Genomic DNA, 23043 nt, shown 5'->3' with positions numbered 1-23043 from the left:
CCGGCAGAATATTAGCATGCATAAAAAAGGATAAAACTATAATCTTGCCACTTCATAAAACTTTGGTCAGGCAACACCTGGAGTATTCTGTCCAGTTCTGGTCACCAATCCTCAGAAGGGATGTGCTGGAGAGAGTCCAAAGAAGGGCAACAAAACTAATAAGGGGATTGGAGGACCTTAATTATGAGGAGTGACTACAAGTGCTAAGTTTATTCTCGCTGGAGAAGAGACGCTTGAGAAGGGACATGATAGCAACTTACAAATACCTAAAAAAAACTATTCAGTCTCAGGGAGTTTAAGAGAACAGGTGGCCACACAATGAGATTGGAGAAGTGGTTTACCCTTAAGCTGCGTAGGGGATTTTTCACTGTCAGGGTGGTAAGAATGTAGATCTCTCTTCCACAATTAGTGGTATCAGCAGGGAGTATTGATACCTCTAAAAAGACTCTTGGACGTGCATCTCAAAGAACACAATATACAAGGATATGGGAAATTAATATTGTCACTGACACACACACACACATACACAGGTTGAACTGGATGGACTATTGTCTTTATTCAATCTTAACTACTATGTAACTATGTAACTATGATGGGGTCTCATAATTATATATTATATAATTATATGTGCGTTGGTGTGTTGCAGTAACAGTTATTTTAAATGGCACTCCAATGCACTAAGGCAATGCACTTCTATGCGCTTCTATGCACTGGCGTTACAGTGGACCCCAATGAAGGGTAATGCACTGCATGCTAAATGTGTTGGCACATTGTAGTGCCATTCTTTTGAATGAAGTTCTAGCACCCATATCCACTTTTTGGATGCTTGTGCATGTTACCAGCCTATCCGATTAAGGCTCCATTCATACCTATGCAAGTTTGCTTTTGAGCGTTTCTGCAGTTTTTTTTGTTTTACTGCGATTTTGCTTTATTTTTTATTTTTGGCAAATTTGTTGTTGGGCAGAATAAAAAAATGCAAATTGCTGCAAAATTGCAGCAAAATAGCAGTAAAACGTGGTAAAAACACACTACATGCTTTTCTGCAGCTTCTCAACTGAAGTCTATTGAACCAAAAAAGAAAAAAAAGCACTGTTTTGCATTTAAAAAAAGCCTTGACCTTTTCCAAAAACGCAGAGGCACAAAAATGCATTGATGTGAACGTGTTTCATAGGAACCCGTGTTAAACAAAATGTCCCGCGTTTCTGCAAAAAAACAAAAAGCGTGAAAAAAACGCATTGGTGTGAATGGAGCCTTAATGGGCTGCTTTAAAGCAATGCAAGATAAAGTGTGAAAAAAAAAAAACACGTGTTAAAGCACATTTGTTAACACAACGCACCAGGATGCCAATGTCTAAATGAGTGCTAAGAGCTTTGCATTGATCAGCATGCAGTCTTGTATGTTTCTGGCAATTTTATAATTCCTCAATAGAATACAAATGCAAAGTATATTAGATGCCCTTCTCTTAAATGGTTGGATGTGTGTTTTCAGACTGTTGCTTAGCAACCCATTGAAAGCCACATTGTTATCTGTGATTTAGAGACCTATATATTACATACATATCATGTACCTACAGGTCATTTACCTTGTGTGCGCTGTGCGTATTATTAAAAAATACGCACAAACGTACATTTCATGATGCATATTATGTTTTTGTTTGCTATACATACCAGTGTAAGTTATTAATTGAATGTTCTTCCTATATAACACATACCCATGATGTCAGTTTTGGGCAACACACTGAGGAGTGCAGTGGTCTTGGTGCAATGCAGGTTTACAGCGATCGTCGTATTATCTGTCATTATATGACATGTCACATTGCCATGACAGATGCATGGGGGCACCCCTGGGGTTGGCATCTCTGGTTATAAATCATATATAGATCCTGTCGCAAAGATGACTTATAGAGAGGTGGGAAAAATCTGTGCATGATCGGTTAACCTGTTAGAGTCACTGGGGGAGGTTCTCATTCAGCTTAGAGGTATAACACACTCTGTCTCGCTCACTTACACGCGTACAGATCCCTCTGCAGAAGGGCCAGGCGTCCTGCTTCATGCCATTGCCGCTGTTATTAGTCCCCCCCTCCTGCTGCCCACATTTAGACATAACGGCGCAAGGAGAATGGACTGATTTCCCTGAAGGACACAGGGACGACCACAGAAAATGTGAGAGGAAAGATAATTTGCATGAACCCCTTCCTTGCTGGCACAGCCCTGGCAGTTAGAGACTGATCCTGCTCCCTATGGTATGTTGCGGATTCTGTGTTGCCTGTAGTGTATTGTACATCCCTCTGTACCACTGAGGTGCCTATAGAAAGTATGCACCATTTCTGAGGCATGGTTCTGCCTCCTGGTGTCCGTCAAATGTGTTTAATATCAGTTAAATGGAAGCGCGGCCTCAGCTGAACAGATACTGTGCGCAAACCATTACAGATAAAATCAATACTGTCATAGCTGAAGGGCTTGTCACATTGGAGAATTGTTTAACCTCACAATGTCCATTGAAGTTTCCTCCAGACCCGATCGATGTCACAAACGTCTGTCGTCTCACCAACATGTTTGTTTTATTCTATCTTTTTTTTTTTTTTTTTACAGGCATAATGGAGGCCCCCAGTGTAGACAAGGATTTGCTGGAGGGATGCACGTCTCCCTTCGAGCTGAAATCGACTCCAAGCAAGAAGATGTGGGTCAAACTACGAGCTCTGTGAGTAACCGGTGTATGAAGGGTTAAGGGACTTCCCCTCCCCACATGCGCAGACCACCCATAGGAATCCCATCTTTCCTGAGAGACTGTGATTTCCATTACGCCTGCAAAACAAAAGCGTTCAACGACAACAAAGCACTCATCACGCTACAAAAAAAAAAAAAAAGGTTTACCCAGATATCCACAGGAGGTTCTCACCTGTAATGTTCCAGCAGTCTGCTGCGCTTAGCCAAATTTGTTTTTTGTGCCTTAGGAGGATAAGTGAACGCAGCAATGGCAGTGCATTAATGCTAACATTACCATGGCAACCTCCTGTGTGAGATTCCCATTAACCCCTTCATTCAAATATGCAGCGTTCTCTCAGCAATTAAATGTCTACCCAAAACTATCAATATATATATATATATATATATATATATATATATATATATATATGTTACAGAGTGTCTATGTATATGTATATATATAGATATATAGATATAGATATTTGTCTGTATACTGTATCTATTATTTTGACTGTTAATTATTAGTTGATTAACATTAATGGCAGGCTTTAATGGCTTCATGGCAGCCAATTTTCCCAGGGATCGGGAGGGGGGGGGGGGGGGATGGGATCATGGGATATTCACAGAGTCTGTTCTCAGCCCTCATTCACATCACAACCACCCTTTACAGCACAGTCCCCCTCCTTTATATTAGTGTCCTCAGTTCACCTTCACATCACAGCCCCCCTTTACATTACAGAGCAGTCCCCTTTAAAGCACAGTTCCCTTTATATCACAGTGCCCCTTTACATTATTGTAACAGGGACTGATCTGTAAAGGGGGTACTGTAATATAAAGGGGGCACTGTGATGTAAAGGGGACTGATCTGTAAAGGGGGTACTGTAATGTAAAGGGGGCTGTGATGTAAAGGGGACTACACTGTAATGGGGCACTGTGATGTAATGGGGACTGCTCTGTAAAGGGGGCACTGTAACGTAAAAGAGGGCACTGTGATGTAAAGGGCATTGCTCTGTAAAGTGGGTACTGTAATGTAAAGGGTGCTGTGATGTAGAGGGGACTGCTCTGTAAAGGGGCACTGTAATGTAAAGGGGGGCTGTGATGTAAAGGGGACTACTCTGTAAAGGGGGCACTGTGATGTAAAGGGGACTGCCCTGTAATATAATGGGGGGCTGTGATGTAAAGGGGACTGCACTGTAAAGGGGCACTTTAATGTAAAGGGGGCACTGTGATTTAAAGCAGGCTGCTCTGTAAAAGGGGGCTGTGATGTAATAGGGGCACTGTGATATAAAGGGGACTGCACTGTAATGATTACAGTGCCCCTTTTACAGTGCAGTCTCCTTTATATTACAGTGCCCCCTTTACATTACAGTGTCCCCTTTACAGTGCCCCTGCAGTCTTGCCCTCCTTTCCTCTCTCTAATCTCTGCCTTCCCTGCTTAGGACTCCTACCTTTTGGCAGGTCTGTGCTCAGTCCGTGTGTCTTTCCCAGCTCCCCCAGCTGCCCAATGATGTCATTATTTAGGGAGGGCAGAGGGTGGGTGGAGTTCTCTATTCTGATCTGTAGCTCCTCCCACCCCCTGCCCTGCTGATAGGATGATATTTTCAGCCGGGCAGGTGGAGGAGTTGGGAGAGGACACATGGGCATGGTCCCACAGCAGCTGGTGAGCAGCGACCCCGGTCTGTGATAGCCTTGTGTGGACCGTGGCTGCTGCTCCCCCCCCTCCCCCCGTCATCAACAGGCCGCAGACCGGCATCGCTCCACGGCCCGGGGGTTGGGGATCCCTGGTGTAAAGGACAAGTTAATGATTTAGGATAGAACTGCAGTCCAGCTAACAAAAATCTAGTCCTAGGCCACCTGCACACACATATTATAGACTTGAATGGGGCATACACCTGGACACGCATACAGTATCTCACACCCCCTCACATTTTTGTAAATATTTTATTATATCTTTTCATGTGACAACACTGAAGAAAATACACTTTGCTACAATGTAAAGTAGTGAGTGTACAGCTTGTATAACAGTGTAAGTCTCCTCAAAATAACTCAACACACAGCCATTAATGTCTAAAACGCTGGCAACAAAAGTGAGTACACCCCTAGGTGAAAATGTCCAAATTGGGCCCAAAGAGTCAATATTTTGTATGGCCACCATTATTTTCCAGGAATGCCTTAACCCTCTTGGGCATAGAGTTCACCAGAACTTTACAGGTTGCCACTGGAGTCCTCTTCCACTCCTCCACGAGGACATCACAGAGCTGGTGGATGTTAGAGACCTTCTGCTCCTCCACCTTCCATTTGAGGATGCCCACAAATGCTCAATAGGGTTTAGGTCTTGAGACATGCTTGGCCAGTCCATCACCTTTACCCTCAGCTTCTTTAGCAAGGCAGTGGTCGTCTTGGAGGTGTGTTTGGGGTCGTTATCATGTTGGAATACTGCCCTGCGGCCCAGTCTCCGAAGGGAGGGGATCATGCTCTGCTTCAGTATGTCACAGTACATGTTGGCATTCATGGTTCTCTCAATGAACTGTAGCTCCCCAGTACCAGCAGCACTCATGCAACCCCAGACCATGACACTTCCATGCTTGACTGTAGGCAAGACATACTTGTCTTTGTACTCCTCACCTGGTTGCTGCCACACACGCTTGATGCATCTGAACCAAATATGTTTTTATCTTGGTCCCATCAGACCACAGGACATGGTTCCAGTATACCATGTCCTTAGTCTGCTTGTCTTCAGCAAACTGTTTGAAGGGTTTTTTGTGCATCATATTTAGAAGAGGCTTCCTTATGAGATGACAGCCATGCAGGCCAATTTGATGCAGTGTGTTGAGTTATTTTGAGGGGACAGCAAACTTACACTGTTATACAAGCTGTACACTCACTACTTTACATTGTAGAAAAGTGTAATTTCTTTGGTGTTGTTACATGAAAAGATATAATAAAATATTTACAAAAATGTGAGGGGTGTACTTATTTTTGTGAGATACTGTATTATAGACTTGAATAGGGCATACCCATATTGCAGGGGCAGGAATCTATGCAGGAGCATAACAAGAGTATATGAATGTTTGTGCTAAGGTGTTTGCAGCCCAGGCTAAAATTTAAACAGCGGGTGACCCTGCTAGAACAACCTGGCTCAACAAAAGTTGATTTAAAAATTGACTGAACAGGGTGGAAAATTATCATCCAAACAGTGACAGCATCCCATCCTGTCAGATGAAGACACTCATAAGCAGAACTACTGTATTCAAGCAGCTGTGTGTACATTAATACAATAGCTCCGCTAGAGAAAACCGAGCAATGCATTACTGCCTGGGCTGCAGACAATGTGGGAGGATCCTGCTGCAGCAATACTGACATTTTTTTCAATTATTGGCGCAAGGGAAGGGGGTGGATGATTTTTAAAAAATGTAAACTTGTTCTTCAAAACCTATTGCTCTGACAGTCCATGCAGAGTTGGGTCTCATGCACACTGCTTGCATTCCTCCCTGGGCGCATGCTGCCCTAAACTTGGTGCACTGTCCAGGCACAGCAGCTTTCAGCCTCCCATAGAGTTTTACTGGCTGCCAGCAGCAGGCCTGGATGGTACGCTTGTGCTTTTTGCCTGCACCAAAACGCTGAGATCTCATGCAGCGGTGTTCATCCAGTGAGCTTGAAGGGCTTAGCCCCTTTCATAAGAGTAAGATTCTGTTGCGATCACAGTTTACAGGTCCCTGCTGATTGGAGTGGAGCGGGGGGATGACACATGTGTGATCAGTTTCTGAAGATCAAACAAGTAGAGTGCCCACTAGTGATGGGCCGAACACCCCCCTGCTCGGTTCACACCAGAACATCTTGAACAGGGAAAAAGTTTTGCGAACATGCGAACTCCATTAAAGTCTATGGGACACGAACATTAAAAATCAAAAGTCCTCATTTTAAAGGCTTATATGCAAGTTATTGCCATAAAAAGTGTATGGGGGTCCGGGTACTGCCCTGGGAGACATGTATCAATGCAAACATTTTTTTTTTAAAACTACTATCGTTTTTACAGGAGCAGTGATTTTAATTATGCTCAAAGTGAAACAATAAAAATGAAAAATTCCTTTAAATATAGCAATTGAGGGGTCCCCTCCAGCTGAAACTGTGATCTGCCTGTGCCTGTCACAGAACCCCCCCCCCCCCCACACACACACACAGTCAGTAAGCATACAGGCATACATTTAACCCCTTTGATCACCCCCAGTATTAACCCCTTCCCTGCCAGTGTAATTTATACAGTAACAGTGCATATTATTTAGCACTGATTACTGTATTAGTGTCACTGGTCCCCAAAAAGTGTCAAAAATGTCAGTTAGGGGTCCGATCTGTCCGCCGCAATGTCACAGTTCCTCAAGAAATTGCAGATCGCCGCCATTAGTAGCAAAATCCATACCAGACCCTTATCTGAGCATGCAGCCGGGCAGGCCAGGATAGGGGGGACGAGCGAGTGCCCCCCCTCCTAAAACCATACCAGGCGCTTGCCCTCAACATGGGGGGGGGGTGCCAACCCCAAAGCACCTTGTCCCCATGTTGATGGGGGCAAGGGCCTCTTCCCGACAACCCTGGGCTGTGGTTGTGGGGGTCTGCAGGTGGGGGGCTTATCGGAATCAGGAAGCCCCTTTAACAAGGGGGACCCCAGATCCTGCCCCCCCATGTGAATGGGTATCGGGTACATCATACCCCTACCCATTCATCAATAAAGTGTACAAAAAAAAAAAACACAAAAGATAGTTTTTGACAAGTCCTTTATTAAAAATAAAAAAAATATTGTTCCTCGATGTAAATCCATTGTCAATCATGACGCTCGCCGCACCTGAAAAATAGAAAAAAATTCAAAGACACTTTGCCTTACATCACCCGGTTTCACCGCCCCCTTCTGATGCCACATGACGTCATGTGACGTCAGATGGGGGCGGTGAATATAAAAAAAACTGTCAAAGCTCAAGAGCGTCATTCAGCAGGTAGCCTCTGAAGAGGTGAAGCATCTTTGAATTATTTTTTGGGTGCGGCGAGCGTCGTGATTGATGATGGATTTACATCGAGGGACACTATTTTTTTATTTTTTACTTTTGAATATAGGACTTGTCAAATACTCTTTTGTGTTTATTTTTTTTGTACACTTTTGTGGTGAATGGGTAGGGGTACGATCCCCATTCACATGGGGGGGGTGGGATCTGGGGTCCCTCCTTGGTTCAGAGGGGGGGGTGCTCACTCGCCCCCCCCATCCTGGACTGCCAGGCTGCATGCATGGTATGAATTTTGACTCGAAGGGCCTGGTATGGACGGGGGGGGGGAGACCCTACGCTGTTTTTTTCCTTTAGAAATTTCAGTATTGCTGCAGCAGGATCCATACATTGTACAAATGCACCACTTTACAGGCACGATATATAAAGTAATTTTTCATTTTTATTGTTTCACTTTAAGCATTATTAAAATCACTGCTCGTGTAAAAGCAATTGTTTTAAAAAAAAATTATTTTGTACTGATACATGTCCCCCAGGGCAGTACCCGGGTCCCCATACACTTTTTATGGCAATAACTTGCATATAAGCCTTTAAAATGGGGCATTTGGTTTTTTCATGTTCGTATCCCATAGACTTTAATAGAGTTTGCATGTTTGCTAGAACTTTTTCCTGTGAAAACACAAACACATGATGTTTGAGTCGAACTTATGTTCGACTCGAACATCCAGCCCATACCTAGTGCCCACACATCAGACTACCCTCCGTTTCGAGATGGTAGAGGATAGATCCCCTTCTGTTTTTTTTTTTCTTTAGCGGACTAGATCAGACCCAGAGGTTGGCGGGTGTAAATGGACACAAGTCCATTTACACCTGCTTGTCCATAGGAAGGCATGGACCTTCTGATCAGGTCCACCTATCAATTTTTAGGTATTTGTCATAGCCCGTGTAAAAGGGGCCTTGAATATAGTTACTTTCTTATTTTTGCAACATTAAAAAAAAGCAAACAATACAGTGTCCTTCACCGCATCTTATAGGTGTCCTCTCACCTGGTATTGTGGACCCCAATAGCATATATGAGTTTAAGTGCACTTCCATTACATGGAAGGAATCAGATTTCTCCCATGCACCGAGGATATCTGGTGATCAGATCCTCAAGAGTAAATGAGCCACAAAAAAGGAAAAGATAGATACCTTATAGTGCAGACCGCTATTCATTTTTTATTAAAAAACATATATATTGCACTCACATATAGCAAGGTATTACAGGCATATCTCCACAACTGGCAAACAGTCCTCCAAAATAGCGTCTAAGCTCCACTCAGCTTGATGATGTTATTACCCACCTGACGCGTAGCACCGGAATTGGCTTTCTCAAAGTCTGAATGGCTTGGAAGGTATATGGGACTAATTTTGTTGTGGACTATATGAACTTTTTCACATATGTGTATATATTTTGCTGCACTATTGTTTGCAATGTATTTATGATATTTAACATGGGGAAGATTGTTTGTATTTATTTTTGAATATTTAATATTTGAATATATAGTAATAACCTGTCTTTTGCTGCCCCCCCGGATTACCCATGTAAACTTAGCCTAGGTGTGTTTCTTGCAGAGTTACCAGGTAAAAAGGAAAAACCAAACAGATAGACTGTACATTTGCTGCATACTGGCAGATCTATTCACTGTTAGCTAGAAATTCCTTTACCACGACTTTGAAAAATTCAATAAATCAGCATAATGCAGGTGGCAATGCTAACCTATAACCAAAGAAAAGGACACATATGGCCATTATATCCAGCTCCCCTATCATGCTGGATATTAGATAGCTTCGTGAAACTGATTAAATATTGACCGACAGCATCAAATTTATAAACCACATTCTCTGATTGAATATAAGAAGATTGAATCCAAAATAGTGTAATGAATGACTGTCATGATCAGCAGTATATGCATGCTGTTATGTGTAGCCTTGTAGGTGTATGCCTTCACAATCTGAATAATTGTCCATTTTTTCCTACCTTTTTGCAAGGGCCCATGGTGTATTTAATTACCTATTTGCATTATAAAACTGTAATGCACCATTGTTTACTTTTAAAGCTCCTTTAATAGGTGAAATTTATTTTCATTACTGGGGGAATAACAGTTTAGAAAAGTAATTTTCTCATAGTAATATGCTTTCTGATCTGTGCTGAAGGCTACTTTACTGTATAATAAAGTAGATGTATTCAAGCATCTCTAGGGCAATGCAGAGTGCGGTAACATCGAAAAGTGCAGTTACCTATTATATCAATCAGAAATCATATGTTATTATACTTTGCAAATATGGACTGCAGTTCTCAAAACTGTATTCAGGATGACCTAAAGCCTATTCTAAACCCAACCTGTATTTTATCCCTTGTCGTCCTGTAACTTAAAGTGTATCTAAACTCAAAACCAAAACATTTTTTATATAATGCAGCTTGCTAGTCCTTGGAGTGGAGGATGCATTTGTTTTCTTTTTTCATTTTTTTCCCTTTATTTTGACCCAATAATCCCCACAGAAAACACACTTCCAGTCCTTGGGTGGCCACCTCACTCCTCCTCTGTATCTATGAAGGGAGCCATTGTTGTCGCCCTGCTCTCCTGATGTAAACTACAAACATATAATAATTAAGTTGGCTTGAAAAAGCCAACTTACTGATATTGTATTTAAACTTATTATTATTCTTCTTCTTCTTATTATTATTTTTCTGGCCGGTAAATTTTTGGACACTATCTCCTCCTAGACCGTTCAAGCTACATACTCCAAACTCGGCACAGACCTTCATACTGTTCTGACTCGGTGTGCTATATCTTTTCAGACTGGTTTGAGTTACGGTTTTCCTAAAAATTAAAATTAAAAACCCAAAAAATGCCCATAGACTTTCATTGACAGGATGTTCAGATGACCCAAGCTCCAAATCCCATTAGACTCAATCAACATGCTAGTAACTTTGATAATCATGCTTGTCTTTAAAAAAACAAAAACAAATCCCATGACTTCTATTGCTGTCGCAAGGCAGCCAGACAGACAGACAGACAGACTGACCGCGGGTGGGGGGCGGTAAAAAATTTTTTTTTGTTTTTTTTGTTTTTTCTATTTAGCTTGTCTTTAAAAAAACAAAAACAAATTCGATGACTTCTATTGCTGTCACAAGGTAGCCAGACAGCCAGACAGACAGACAGACAGACTGCGGGTGGGGGCGGTAAAAATTTTTTTGTTTTGTTTTTTCTATTTAGCTTGTCTTTAAAAAAACAAAACAAATCCGATGACTTCTATTGCTGTCGCAAGGCAGACAGACAGACAGGCAGACAGAGAGACCGCGGGTGGGGGGCGGTAAAAATTTTTTTTTGTTTTGTTTTTTCTATTTAGCTTGTATTTAAAAAAACAAAAACAAATCCGATGACTTCTATTGCTGTCGCAAGGCAGACAGACAGGCAGACAGACAGACCCCGCGGGTGGGGGGCGGTAAAAATTTTTTTTTTTTTTTCTATTTAGCTTGTCTTTAAAAAAACAAAAACAAATTCGATGACTTATATTGCTGTCGCAAGGCAGACAGACAGGCAGACAGACAGACCCCGCGGGTGGGGGGCGGTAAAATTATTATTTTTTTTTTTCCTATTTAGCTTGTCTTTAAAAAAACAAAAACAAATTCGATGACTTATATTGCTGTCGCAAGGCAGACAGACAGGCAGACAGACAGACCCCGCGGGTGGGGGCGGTAAAATTTTTTTTTTTTTTCTATTTAGCTTGTTTTTAAAAAAACAAAAACAAATCCGATGACTTATATTGCTGTCGCAAGGCAGCCAGCCAGACAGGCAGACAGACCGCGGGTGGGGGGGCGGTAAAAAAAATTTCAAACCTTTTCTATCTATCTATCTATCTATCTATCTATCTATCTATCTATCTATCTATCTATCTATCTATCTATCTATCTATCTATCTATCTATCTATCTATCTATCTATCTATCTATCGATCGATCTTCAAACCTTTTCTATCTATCTATCGATCTTCAAACCTTTTCTATCTATCGATCGATCTTCAAACCTTTTCTATCTATCGATCGATCGATCTAAACTTTTCAAACTTTCTGGTCAGGCTTTCTCAAGCCAACTTAAAGTTTGTCTCGACGAACTTTTTTTTCTAGTTATTATTCTTCTTCTTCTTATTATTATTTTTCTGGCCGGTAAATTTTTGGACACTATCTCCTCCTAGACCGTTCAAGCTACATACTCCAAACTCGGCACAGACCTTCATACTGTTCTGACTCGGTGTGCTATATCTTTTCAGACTGGTTTGAGTTACGGTTTTCCTAAAAATTAAAATTAAAAACCCAAAAAATGCCCATAGACTTTCATTGACAGGATGTTCAGATGACCCAAGCTCCAAATCCCATTAGACTCAATCAAGCTTTGATGCTAATCAATGTAAACTCATTCAAACTCATCTAATCTATCTATCTATCAATCGATCTTCAAACCTTTTCGATCGATCGATCTTCAAACCTTTTCGATCGATCTTCAAACCTTTTCGATCGATCGAACTTAAAACCTTTTCTATCGATCGATCGATCTTCAAACCTTTTCTATCGATCGATCGATCTTCAAACCTTTTCGATCGATCGATCTTCAAACCTTTTCGATCGATCGATCTTCAAACCTTTTCTATCTATCGATCGATCTTCAAACCTTTTCTATCTATCGATCGATCTTCAAACCTTTTCTTTTCTTTCTATTGATCGATCTTCAAACCTTTTCGATCAATAATCTAAACTTTTCAAACTTTCTGGTCAGGCTTTTTCAAGCCAACTTAAAGTTTGTCTCAAACTTTTTTTTCTAGTATAATAATATTATAACAATACAAGCTGCGCTGAAAAATGACAAAGTGCAAAATGAACGCCGAATAAACAAAATGTGGAATTACCACTAAAGTGACCAATTATATCTAATAAAAAAAATATTGAAACAATCGCATAAATAGTGGCTGAGAAAAGTCCCAAATTGTGAATGATGAATAAAAAAGTGAAGTATTAAAACGTAGTTCTTAAGCACATAACAGACACGACCTGTGCACCAATCCACCACCGCATGCAAGTCCGCTTACCGGATGACACAGGTAATGGAGCCAAACAACCAATACGGGAGGACCAAGGTACACCGATGTTCGTACGACCCTACAGGGCATCAAACCAAATGGAGGAACAGGAGGATTCCTGGGATGAGCCCACTGCAAGGGGGGAGGCAGTGAGATCCGCCTATATAACCACTGCTTGTCCCGCATTTAAAGGGCCGAAGATCACCAGACTCCATAGTGTAAAAAAGCTTAAAACGTTTATTAAAGAATAACAATTGCACTTACAAACTGTAAATGAACTCACGCTAAATGGATGTAAGCTGGCCGGCTTGCAACTTTGCCCGTCCTTCCGGGTAACACAGGTGACGTCAGCACGTCGTGACCCAAACTACAAACATGTCTGCATCTCTTGATCTCCATTACATGTGGGGTAGGGCAGTTTACAGAAGGTTGATAGGAACAGGAAGGAAGATATTCTTTGGGGCAGCTCACAGCAAGTTACAAGGACATGGCATTTCAGGCAGGATCAACAGGTATTTTCTGTATTTGATAAAAAAGTATTCTTAGTGTAAAAAAAAAGGAAACAAATGCAGCCACCACTGTAAGCTGCAATATTTAGCATTTTTGTTCTTGGGTTTGGTTATCCCTTAAAGATTTAGTTCATCATTACCCAACAACTTCCTATGCAGGTAAAGGATGTCTGTAGATGAATTGAAATGGTACAGCTCTGACTAAAGTTGGATAACGTTCTTGCTATGGGCATAGGTCATTTACGTACCCCAGCAAAACCTGAATGAAAAGCTCCCAGAGATGGCACCATCCCATTTTGCCTCGCTGCTAGAATGTTGCTATTTTTTTTTTGGTATGTTGCTAGAATGTTGCTAAGACACTGCCATTCTTTATGACCAGACAGTAAGGCACTTGTATAATGTGCTAGTATGCATTGCATAGTAGCACATTATGAAATACTCACTTTGGAATGAAGTTCTCCAGTCAGTGGCAGTGGCGCGGGGGGGCTGACCCGGGCTACAGCCCCGAGTGGGCCCCCAAAAAGCCCCGGGTCTCCTATCCCTAATGACAACTATTAGCCCGAGTCCCAAGGCCTGGGGTTGGCTTGGAACTTGGCGATTGGCTGCCTGCCCTGAGACTGCTTTGCAGGGTGAATGCCACCGCCGGTTTACACAGAGCGGGGATCTCCCGCTTACCGTGCGCAGCCAAGTGTCATACGAAGTCCCGCCTCTTGGACCGGCTCCTATGATGGACATCTCACTGGTCCATTGCCAGGACATGTAATGTCCATCATAGGAGCCGGTCCAGGAGGCAGGACTTAGTGTGGCAATGGCTGCATGGCGCCAGGTGAATGGAAGATCCCCGATCAGTGTAAACTGGCTGCTCTCCTCTCCCCATGTACTGGCAAGGCTTCGCTGATAGGCACTGGCAAGGCTGCGTTAATGGGCACTGACAAGGCTGCGCTAATAAGCAGTGGCAAGGCTGCGTTGATGGGTACTGGCAAGGCTGCTCTAAAGGGTACAGGTAAGGCTGAGCTGATGGGCACCTGCATGGCTGTGTTGATGGGCACTGGCAAGGCTGAGCTGATGGGCACGGGTGAGGCTAAGCTGATGGGCACTGTCTGATCAGGCTGCATTGATGGGCATCGGCAAGGCTGCAATGATGGGCACTGGCAAGGCTGCATTGATGGACACTGGCAAGGCTGCACTGATGGGCACGGGTGAGGCTGAGCTGATGGGCACTGCCTGATCAGGCTGCATTGATGGGCACAGGTAAGGCTGAGCTGATGGACACTAATCAGGCTGCATTGATGGGCACTGATCGAGCTTCATTGATGATTTGATGGGCACTGGTGAGGCTGCATTGATGGACATTGATGAGGCTGAGCTGATGGGCACTGATGACGCTGCATTAATGGGCACTGGTGAGGCTAAGCTGATGGGCACTGGTGAGGCTAAGCTGATGGGCACTGATGAGGCTGCATTGATGGGCACTGATGAGGCTGCATTGATGGGCACTGATGAGGCTGAGCTGATGGGCATTGGGGAGGCTGAGCTGATGAGCACTGGTGAGGATGCATTGATGGGCACTGGTGAGGATAAGATGATGGACATTGATCAGGCTGCATTGATGGGCACAGGTAAGGATGCACTGATGGGCACTGATGAGGCTGCATTGATGGGCACTGATGAGGCTGCATTGATGGCCACAGGTGAGGCTGAGCTGATGGGCACTGGTGTGGCTGCATTGATGGCACTGGTGAGGCTGCATTAATGGGCATTGGTGGGGCTATGCTGATGGGCACTGATGAGGATGCATTGATGGGCACTGATGAGGCTGAGCTGATGGGCATTGGTGAGGCTGGATTGATGGGCACTGGGCATTGTGCATGGTGGGGTATGGGCAGGGGTGAGGGGGGAGGCATTGGGTGGAGCGTGGGCTGGACTTACTTTAAAATGTGTGAGGGGTTATCAAAATTACCTTTGGGCTAAAGCCCCTGGTCTTTTTCCCACCTAGCAACACCCCTGCCTCCAGTGCTGGGCTGTCACTGCTGAGAGGACTTATTCCCCCGGTCTTTCTTCCAGGTTGCATGCACGCGGGAGCCCTTGGTTCCGTCATGAAGCTCTAAAGGTCCTGCAAGGTAAGCTGGACCTTCAGAGCGCATGCGCCAGTGACATAACTGGCTGTATTCAGGGTGAGTTTCTCCTAAACGGTGCACATTTAGGAGATATTCATTTTAAATACAGGTAATCCTTATTATAGGCTTACCTGTAGGTAAAAATGATTAAGTGGGGTTTACTACCGATTTAAACTGTGTCAATACTTCTAGAAGTTGCGTTTCTGATAAATACATATCTGACCTATTTTATACCAATATATCTACCTAGAATTTAGCAAGAAATGACCACTTAGGCCTCATACACACTGAATGTTTTTTCTGCTACTCCTAGGGAAGTTTCACATTTTTTCCCCCTGCATATAAATGCCCCTGCATGTTAACTTATGAGTCCATGCACATATATGTGTTTCGAGGAATTTAGAGGTAGGGGGTGTTTAGAAGCAGAAAAAAAAAAAAAAACCTAACCAGTGCATTCAAGAGCAGCAGAGTTTTGGCAGCATGATGTGCATAAACACGCCTGAACTCATGAACATTAATTCATTTCAATGGCCAGAATAATTTATTATTCTGGAAAAAGAAATGAATGCCGAAGCATGTGACAACCCGAAACGTGTTATACAAGTTTACAAGCGTAAAGCACTTTTCTGCCAAAACTCTTCTGCCAGGAGGAAAGGAGCCTAGAAGTGTTAGCAAAAACGTTGAGTGTGCATGATCTCAAAAAGTGAAGATTTGCTTATTTATAGATAACATCTATAAATGTTCATTGTGTCTAACCTATATCCTGAAAAATGTACCTTTTGTCCGTCCAGAAAAATAGCAGTGCACTTCCTAGTATGTCAGAGTGCCTAGGTACACCTGTGCCTACAGTCCCATAGTTGTATATCTGATGTGTGAGATCCAAGTCTCTGCTGCCTCTGAATGCTAATCTCAGCGAATTTGGAGTGAGGTTTGGTCATGTCGCTAGTGTTCACTGTTCTCCTTGCTGGGGACTCTGGCATGAGGAAGCAAGAGATGACCTTCTCTATACAGTGTCATGATGCAGAACCCGTTAGTAGTAGGGACATACTGGCAGAAGGGGAGCAAAGGTCATGGTGACTAGTCCTTTGTTCTCCTCTTGCTTTTTTTTTTTGGCGGGGGGGGGGGGGGGCACAGCTTCCAGATTTCAGTTTCTCTTTAAACATGCAACAGGTAAATTCATGTTCAACATCACAATGTGCACACAATTAGTTTTTCCATAGTATGTGTAATTCATGTTAAAATTCAGTTTCTAGTAGATGTGTGAAGATATTTAAACATCACATTCTAGCTTTAATGGTGTCTGTCCATAGCTGAAACAAATTATATTGTGTCAAATACTGTAAGTAGCAGACTTCAAGAGCCAGCCACCGGAGTGATGTTGCCGAAAAGGCTATTGAATTTTCTACTGGGCAAAAAATGTTTGAGAATTTTTTTTTCTGCATCTAAAAAAGTGGATAAAATTAAATACATGCTGACATACAATATATTTTTTATTTCCGGTTGACTAGTTATGTATTGAGAGGACACAGTGGTGCTTATAAGAGAGAGGGACAAATTTAAGATATGTTAGGGTCCTTTCACACGGGTGGTCCGTATGTCTGTTTTTCATCCCATCCGATTGCGGATGAAAAACAGACATAATGCATGTCAGTGGAATTGCGGATGTCAGCCGATGACCATCGGCTGACATCCGATCAGTTCCGTTTTTGGAAACGGAAGAGAACCCTATTTTTCTTCCGTTTAAGAAAACGGAACAGACGAAAAAACGGATGTCAGCGGTGTCATCCGCTGACATCCGCAATCCCATTGACATACATTATGTCCGTATATCATCCGCAAACGGATGGGATGATAAACGGACATACGGAACAGACACTCCAGAGTGTCTGCCGTGTCCGTGTAAAAAAAAAATTGCCTTAGCGGAGGAAAATACGGTCCGCCCCGTGTGAAAGGTCCCTTAGAGACTCTTTTTGAGAATCCAAAAGGTCTGGCTGGTGTTAAGATGTTATAAAAACCATTCTTGCATCCACTACTTCTCACTAGCAACAGCGCAAATAATAGTAATGGTAAAACAATACAATGGGTTTGAATAGCTGGTAGTGAGGTTTCAAGGATGCTTGTGCTGATAATTTCTCCATGTATGTATTACTGGAAGTAGGTCCCAGTGTAGACCTTCAAACACTGGATTAATCCAATATATCAGTGGGTTAAGGAATATCTTGGAATTGCAGGGTTCCTACCTTGAGAATATAGACAGCATTTTTAAGACATTTATTTAGCAAATTGTACTGCATTGCCGACATTAGTTATACTGCAAGTACACACAAGACACTGTTTACTGTCCTATCCTGTGTTCATATATTGCTATAAATAGATTACCTATGATCACTTAAACGGTTAGTTCACTTTACCAAAAACTATGCAGATGATGGGTGTAGAACATTGACGTACCTCTTGAAGCCTGACTGGAAAACTTCTAGGGCATTGCTAAGAGAGGCCCAGTGTTACTGATTACCTTCACCATCATAGGAGCAAGCTTTCAAACACTAAGCTCAGAGATACTGCATAAGGGAGAGAGAAAGTGCATGTAAAGGGGGTTTAATTAACCACTTTCGGACCGCCCCACACAGATTTACTGTGGCAGGGCGGCTCGGCTGCGCATAATCACGTAGATCTAGACACAGCAGGAGCCAGACCATGGGAGGAGCGTCCTCGATCGCCGCCGGCCTCTCGCGATCTTTGGCTAGAATGACAGAAGAGCCGTCTGCTTATGTAAACAAAGCAGGTGGCTTTTCTGTCAGAGAGGCAGGAAAAGATTGTGGGATTCAGCTGAGCTGAATCACCAATCTCTCTCTGCCTCTGTCCAACCCATCCCCCCCACACAGTTAGTAAACACAAAGGGGAACACATTTAACCCCTTGATCACCCCCCCAGTGTTAACCCCTTCCCTGCCAGTGCCATTTATACAGTAACAGTGCATATTATTTAGCACCGATTGCTGTAGTAATGTCACTGGTCCCCAAAATATGTCAGTTAGGTGTCCAATCAGTCCGCCGCAATGTCGCAGTCCCGATAAAAATTGCTGTTCGCGGTCATTACTATTAAAAATAAATAAATAAATAAAAAGTCCATAAATCTAGCCCATAGTTTGTAAACGCTATACTGTAACTTTTTACATAGTTACATAGTTAGTGAGGTTGAAAAAAGACATCAGTCTATCCAGTTCAACCCATGATGTGTGTGTGTGTTTGCTTTTAACCGTACATTGTATACCCCTGTATGTTGTGGTCTTTAAGGTGTCCATCTAATAGTTTTTTGAAACTATCAATGCTCCCTGCTGATACGACTGCTTGTGGAAGAGAATTCCACATCCTTACCACTCTTACAGTGAAGAACCCCTTACGCACTTTAGGCTCGGTTCACATATATGCGATGCGGGAAGGCTGTGAATTCGCAGCCTGTTCCCGCATCGCACACGCACCCCCGGCAGTTCACACTGCCATATGCGATACGCTGGGGGTGTCAATGTAATGTTAACGACACCCCCAGTTTGATCGCATATCGCAGTGCGATCGTGCAGTTCGCACAGGATTGGATCGCACAAGTGTGAACCGCTGTGCGATCCGATCCTGATGCGGCTGCAAAAATGCCTCCTGTGCGTGTTTGCTGCGGGTGCGATGCGAATTTAGCCATACAAACTGTATGGCTAAACTCGCACCGCACAGCCGATCGCATGTAATGTCGGAGCAGTGCGCTCCGATATTACATGCGAACCCCGCACACGCACAAGTGTGAACCGGGGCTTAAGGTTAAACCGCCTTTCCTCTAGTTTTAGTGAGTGGCCACGTGTCTTATTGTATCTCCTTTCTCTGAAAAGAGTTTGTTCCTTATGCTCGGGTCACCAGTACAGTATTTGTACATTGATATCATATCCCCCCTCAATCGTCTCTTCTCCAGAGAGAATAGGTTCAGTGCTTGTAGTCTTTCCTCATAGCTGATGTCCTCCATTCCCCTAATTATTTTTGTTGCCCTTCTCTGGACTTTCTCCAGTTCCAGCACATCCTTCCTGAGGACCGGTGCCCAGAACTGGACAGCATACTCCAGATGTGGCCGGACCAGAGTCTTGTAGAGTGGGAGAATAATCTCTTTATTTCTGGAGTGAATCCCCTTTTTTATACATCCCAGTATTCTGTTGGCTTTGCTTGCGGCGGCTTGGCATTGCATGCCACTGCCAAGCTTGTTGTCTACCAGTACCCCCAAGTCCTTTTCCATCCTAGACTCACCCAGAGGTTCCCCCCCTAGTGAGTAGCTTGCTTTCTAGTTTCTGGCCCCCAAGTGCATTACTTTAAATTTTTCAACATTAAATCTCATCTGCCATGTAGATGCCCACCCCGTTATTTTGTTCAGGTCCGCTTGCAAGGTTTCCATATCCTGCATAGAAGATATTGGCAAGCCTAGTTTAGTATCATCTGCAAATACTGAGATTGTACTAGATATCCCCTCCTCTAGATCGTTTATGAATAAATTAAACAGGATTGGTCCCAGGACAGAACCCTGGGGGACCCCACTTTCCACACCCGCCCAATCCGAGTACTCCCCATTAATCACCACCCTCTGTACTCTCCCCTGGAGCCAGTTCTCTATCCAGGTACTCACCTTATGGTCCATACCTACCTTCCTTAGTTTGTACAGTAAGCGTTTGTGGGGAAGGGTGTCAAAGGCATTTGCAAAGTCCAGATACACCACATCCACAGGCTTTCCTTTATCTAGGTGGCAGCTCACTTCATCGTAGAAGGTTAATAGATTGGTTTGGCACGAACGATTTTTCATGAATCCATGCTGATTACTACTTATAATACCGTTTTCATTACTAACGTCTTGTAACATCCCCTCCAAAATTTTGCAGACTACTGATGTTAGGCTGACCGGCCTATAGTTACCCGGGATATATCTCGGCCCCTTTTTAAATATTGGTACCACGTTGGCTTTTTTCCAATCAGCTGGCATCATACCCGTCTGTAAACTATCCTTAAAGATCAAGAATAATGGTCTGGCAGTCACCTGGCTGAGCTCATTAAGAACCCTCGGGTGCAAGCCATCCGGTCCCGGGGATTTATTTATGTTAAGTTTCTCTAGTTTAGCTCTAAGTCTATCTTCTGTTAGCAATGGCGGCACTTCCTGAGGTGTATTATTTAGTTCGGCCTTACAAGCAAGGTTCATGTAGCCCCCCGATTCTTTTGCGCAAAGCAATTACTATATGCTTTTTACAGCCCATTCACACTGCCGTGAGAGGATTTTGTGGCGCGACCTCGGCGCGACTTGCACGGACTTCATATAATTGAAGTCAATGCAAGTCGCCTCCAGGTCGCCCCAAAGTAGTACAGGACCCTTTTTCTAAGTCGGAGCGACTTGTGTCGCTCCTATTAGAACGGGTCCTGTACTATTCAATGGCGAGCGAGCGAGCGACCGCGACTTGTCAGGTCGCCTGACATGTCGCGCTAGTGTGAATGGACCCTTACGGATTTTTTTTTTTTACCAAAAATATGTAGCAGACTACACACTGGCCTAAAATGATTAATTTTTTTTATTGGGAATGTTTAATAGCAGAAAGTAAAAAATATTGTGTTTTTTTCAAAATTTTCGCTCTTTTTTTGTTTATAGCGCAAAATCTAAAAACCGCAGAGGTGATCAATTACCACCAAAAGAAAGTTCTATTTGTGGGGGAAAAAAAGACATCAATTGTCAGTTAAAGAAATGCAGTGCCGAATCGCCAAAAATGGCCTGGTCATTAAGGGGGTAAAACCTTCCGGAGCTTAAGTGGTTAAAGAAAGAGCTTGCTCCTGTTTTGGTGAAGGTGAATAGTAACACTAGGCTTCTCTTAGCAATATCCTAGAAGTTTTACAGTCAGGCTTCATGAGGTACATAAATGGCCTACACTTATAGCAAGGGCATATTTACTTTTGGTCAAAACTGCACAGCTTGTTTGTTTCTACAGATACAGGCGGTCCCCGGGTTACAAACATCTGACTTACAAACAAGTCCTACTTATAAACGGAGGGAGACAACAGGAAGTGAGAGGAAATCTCCCTCTAGGAAGGGAAATTCACTCCTGTAAGAGTTTTCATGGGAAAAAAGGTGTCTCCACTGAAGCTTTACCACTAATCCTTGTTTCCACAACAGCCCACATTTTTTTAAAATACAGTTGTCATAGGGACAGAAAAGTGAGGTGACATCTTCTGAACATGGGTACAGACAGCAAAATAAATGGTACAGGGGTGTTAACCCTTCCCTATGCTATCCAAAAAACGTAAAAATCATGGGATAGTAGCCCGGATCCCCTTACATCTTAAAATACATTACTATTTTTAAATAAGACACCACACCTTCTGTTTGTGGATAAACAAAAATAGGCCGCGGCCGTTTATTATTCGTATCAATAATAAATATCAAATCAAACAATTTAAAGTCCAATATTCAAAATATATAAATACTTAAACACAAACAAAACCCGATCACCACGATCTAGGCTGTACATAAAGAATAGGATTTAAAATATATTATCCAAACACAATCATAAATAAATAGTCCCCCTTTGCATAAAACAAAGGTGACCCACGAATAAATAAATCTGGCCACGACAGCCAAGGGAGGGGGGGTGGGAGAAAATTATGAAGTCCTTGTTCTTCCTCCTGGAGCTGGTCTGAGGGATTAGGCGGCAGCGGAGCCCCTTAAATAGCCCCTAATCGGCACTTTAGGCGGTAAAAATGAGCGGGAAGCCAGGGTGAGAGCCCAAATCTCCCCAGATACAAGGGGGAATTAGGGCGGGAAGCTCAAATAAAATTAGAAATCTCCCCAGATACTAGAAATTAAGCGGGAAAAACTGGTGGAGAAGGCAAACTCCTGACCTCAGGTCAAAAGTTCAAGCCACCTCACTACCACAAAGGCCATATACCTATTAAATTTCTACCTAGGCCTATAAAACTGACCCTATTGCCCTGACACTATCCCATGAGGAAAGTGGGCATAATTTATGCTCCTTTCCTTTCATTCTTTTGACCTGGGGCTACACTTAAAAATACCTGTTCTGACTTACAAACAAATTCGACCTCAGAACAAACCTACAGTCCTATCTTGTTTATAACCCGGGGACCGTCTGTACTCCATAGCTGCACAGACAGTATTTCGTAAAGGTGATCTATGGCTTTAATAGTTATATAACTGAATTTTGTAATGTTACCTGTTGCATACAGCACAGTGAAACAGTTAAATGCTATTGGGAGGATTGCAGCTCAGCCAAGAAATCATGCCCACAATAATATAAGGTTTAAATATCCGTATGGAAGACTCAGCAAAACTGTCTATTGCAATTCACTCCTAATTCATCCGCAGAACTGATAAAAGGCAAATTATCTCTTACTGCAGAGAAATTTATCATAAAACCTAGCAGTGGATGGGTTTAAATACAATTTCTTTTACTGCTGTGCTACTGCTGTGAATTTGGAATACTCTTGTGTATGGGAAATCAAGTTTATGAACTGTCTGCTTTTTTTTTTTTTATATATATTTTTTATTTTTGTGCAAGTGATAAAAGCTGCTGTTTTGTTCAT

The 23043-nt window shown here is 42.9% G+C and overlaps 1 protein-coding gene across 5 annotated transcripts in view; it reads left to right on the top strand.

The window, feature by feature from the left end:
* Positions 1-23043, top strand: part of PDE1B (phosphodiesterase 1B) — a 534903-nt gene that overhangs the window by 42172 nt on the left and 469688 nt on the right. For 2 of the 5 annotated variants that reach the window (XM_082244620.1, XM_082244621.1), the window contains exon 2: positions 2592-2700. In XM_082244620.1, coding sequence (XP_082100746.1) covers positions 2592-2700 — 109 coding nt within the window. Of the gene's footprint in view, positions 1-2017; positions 2243-2591; positions 2701-23043 lie in introns of those variants that run through there. The other 3 variants (XM_082244618.1, XM_082244619.1, XM_082244624.1) reach the window with 3 other exon arrangements.

Source organism: Pelophylax lessonae (assembly GCF_965119305.1).
Source record: "Pelophylax lessonae genome assembly, chromosome: 2".
NCBI lineage: Eukaryota > Metazoa > Chordata > Amphibia > Anura > Ranidae > Pelophylax > Pelophylax lessonae.
This window is presented reverse-complemented; position numbering and strand designations above follow the sequence as displayed.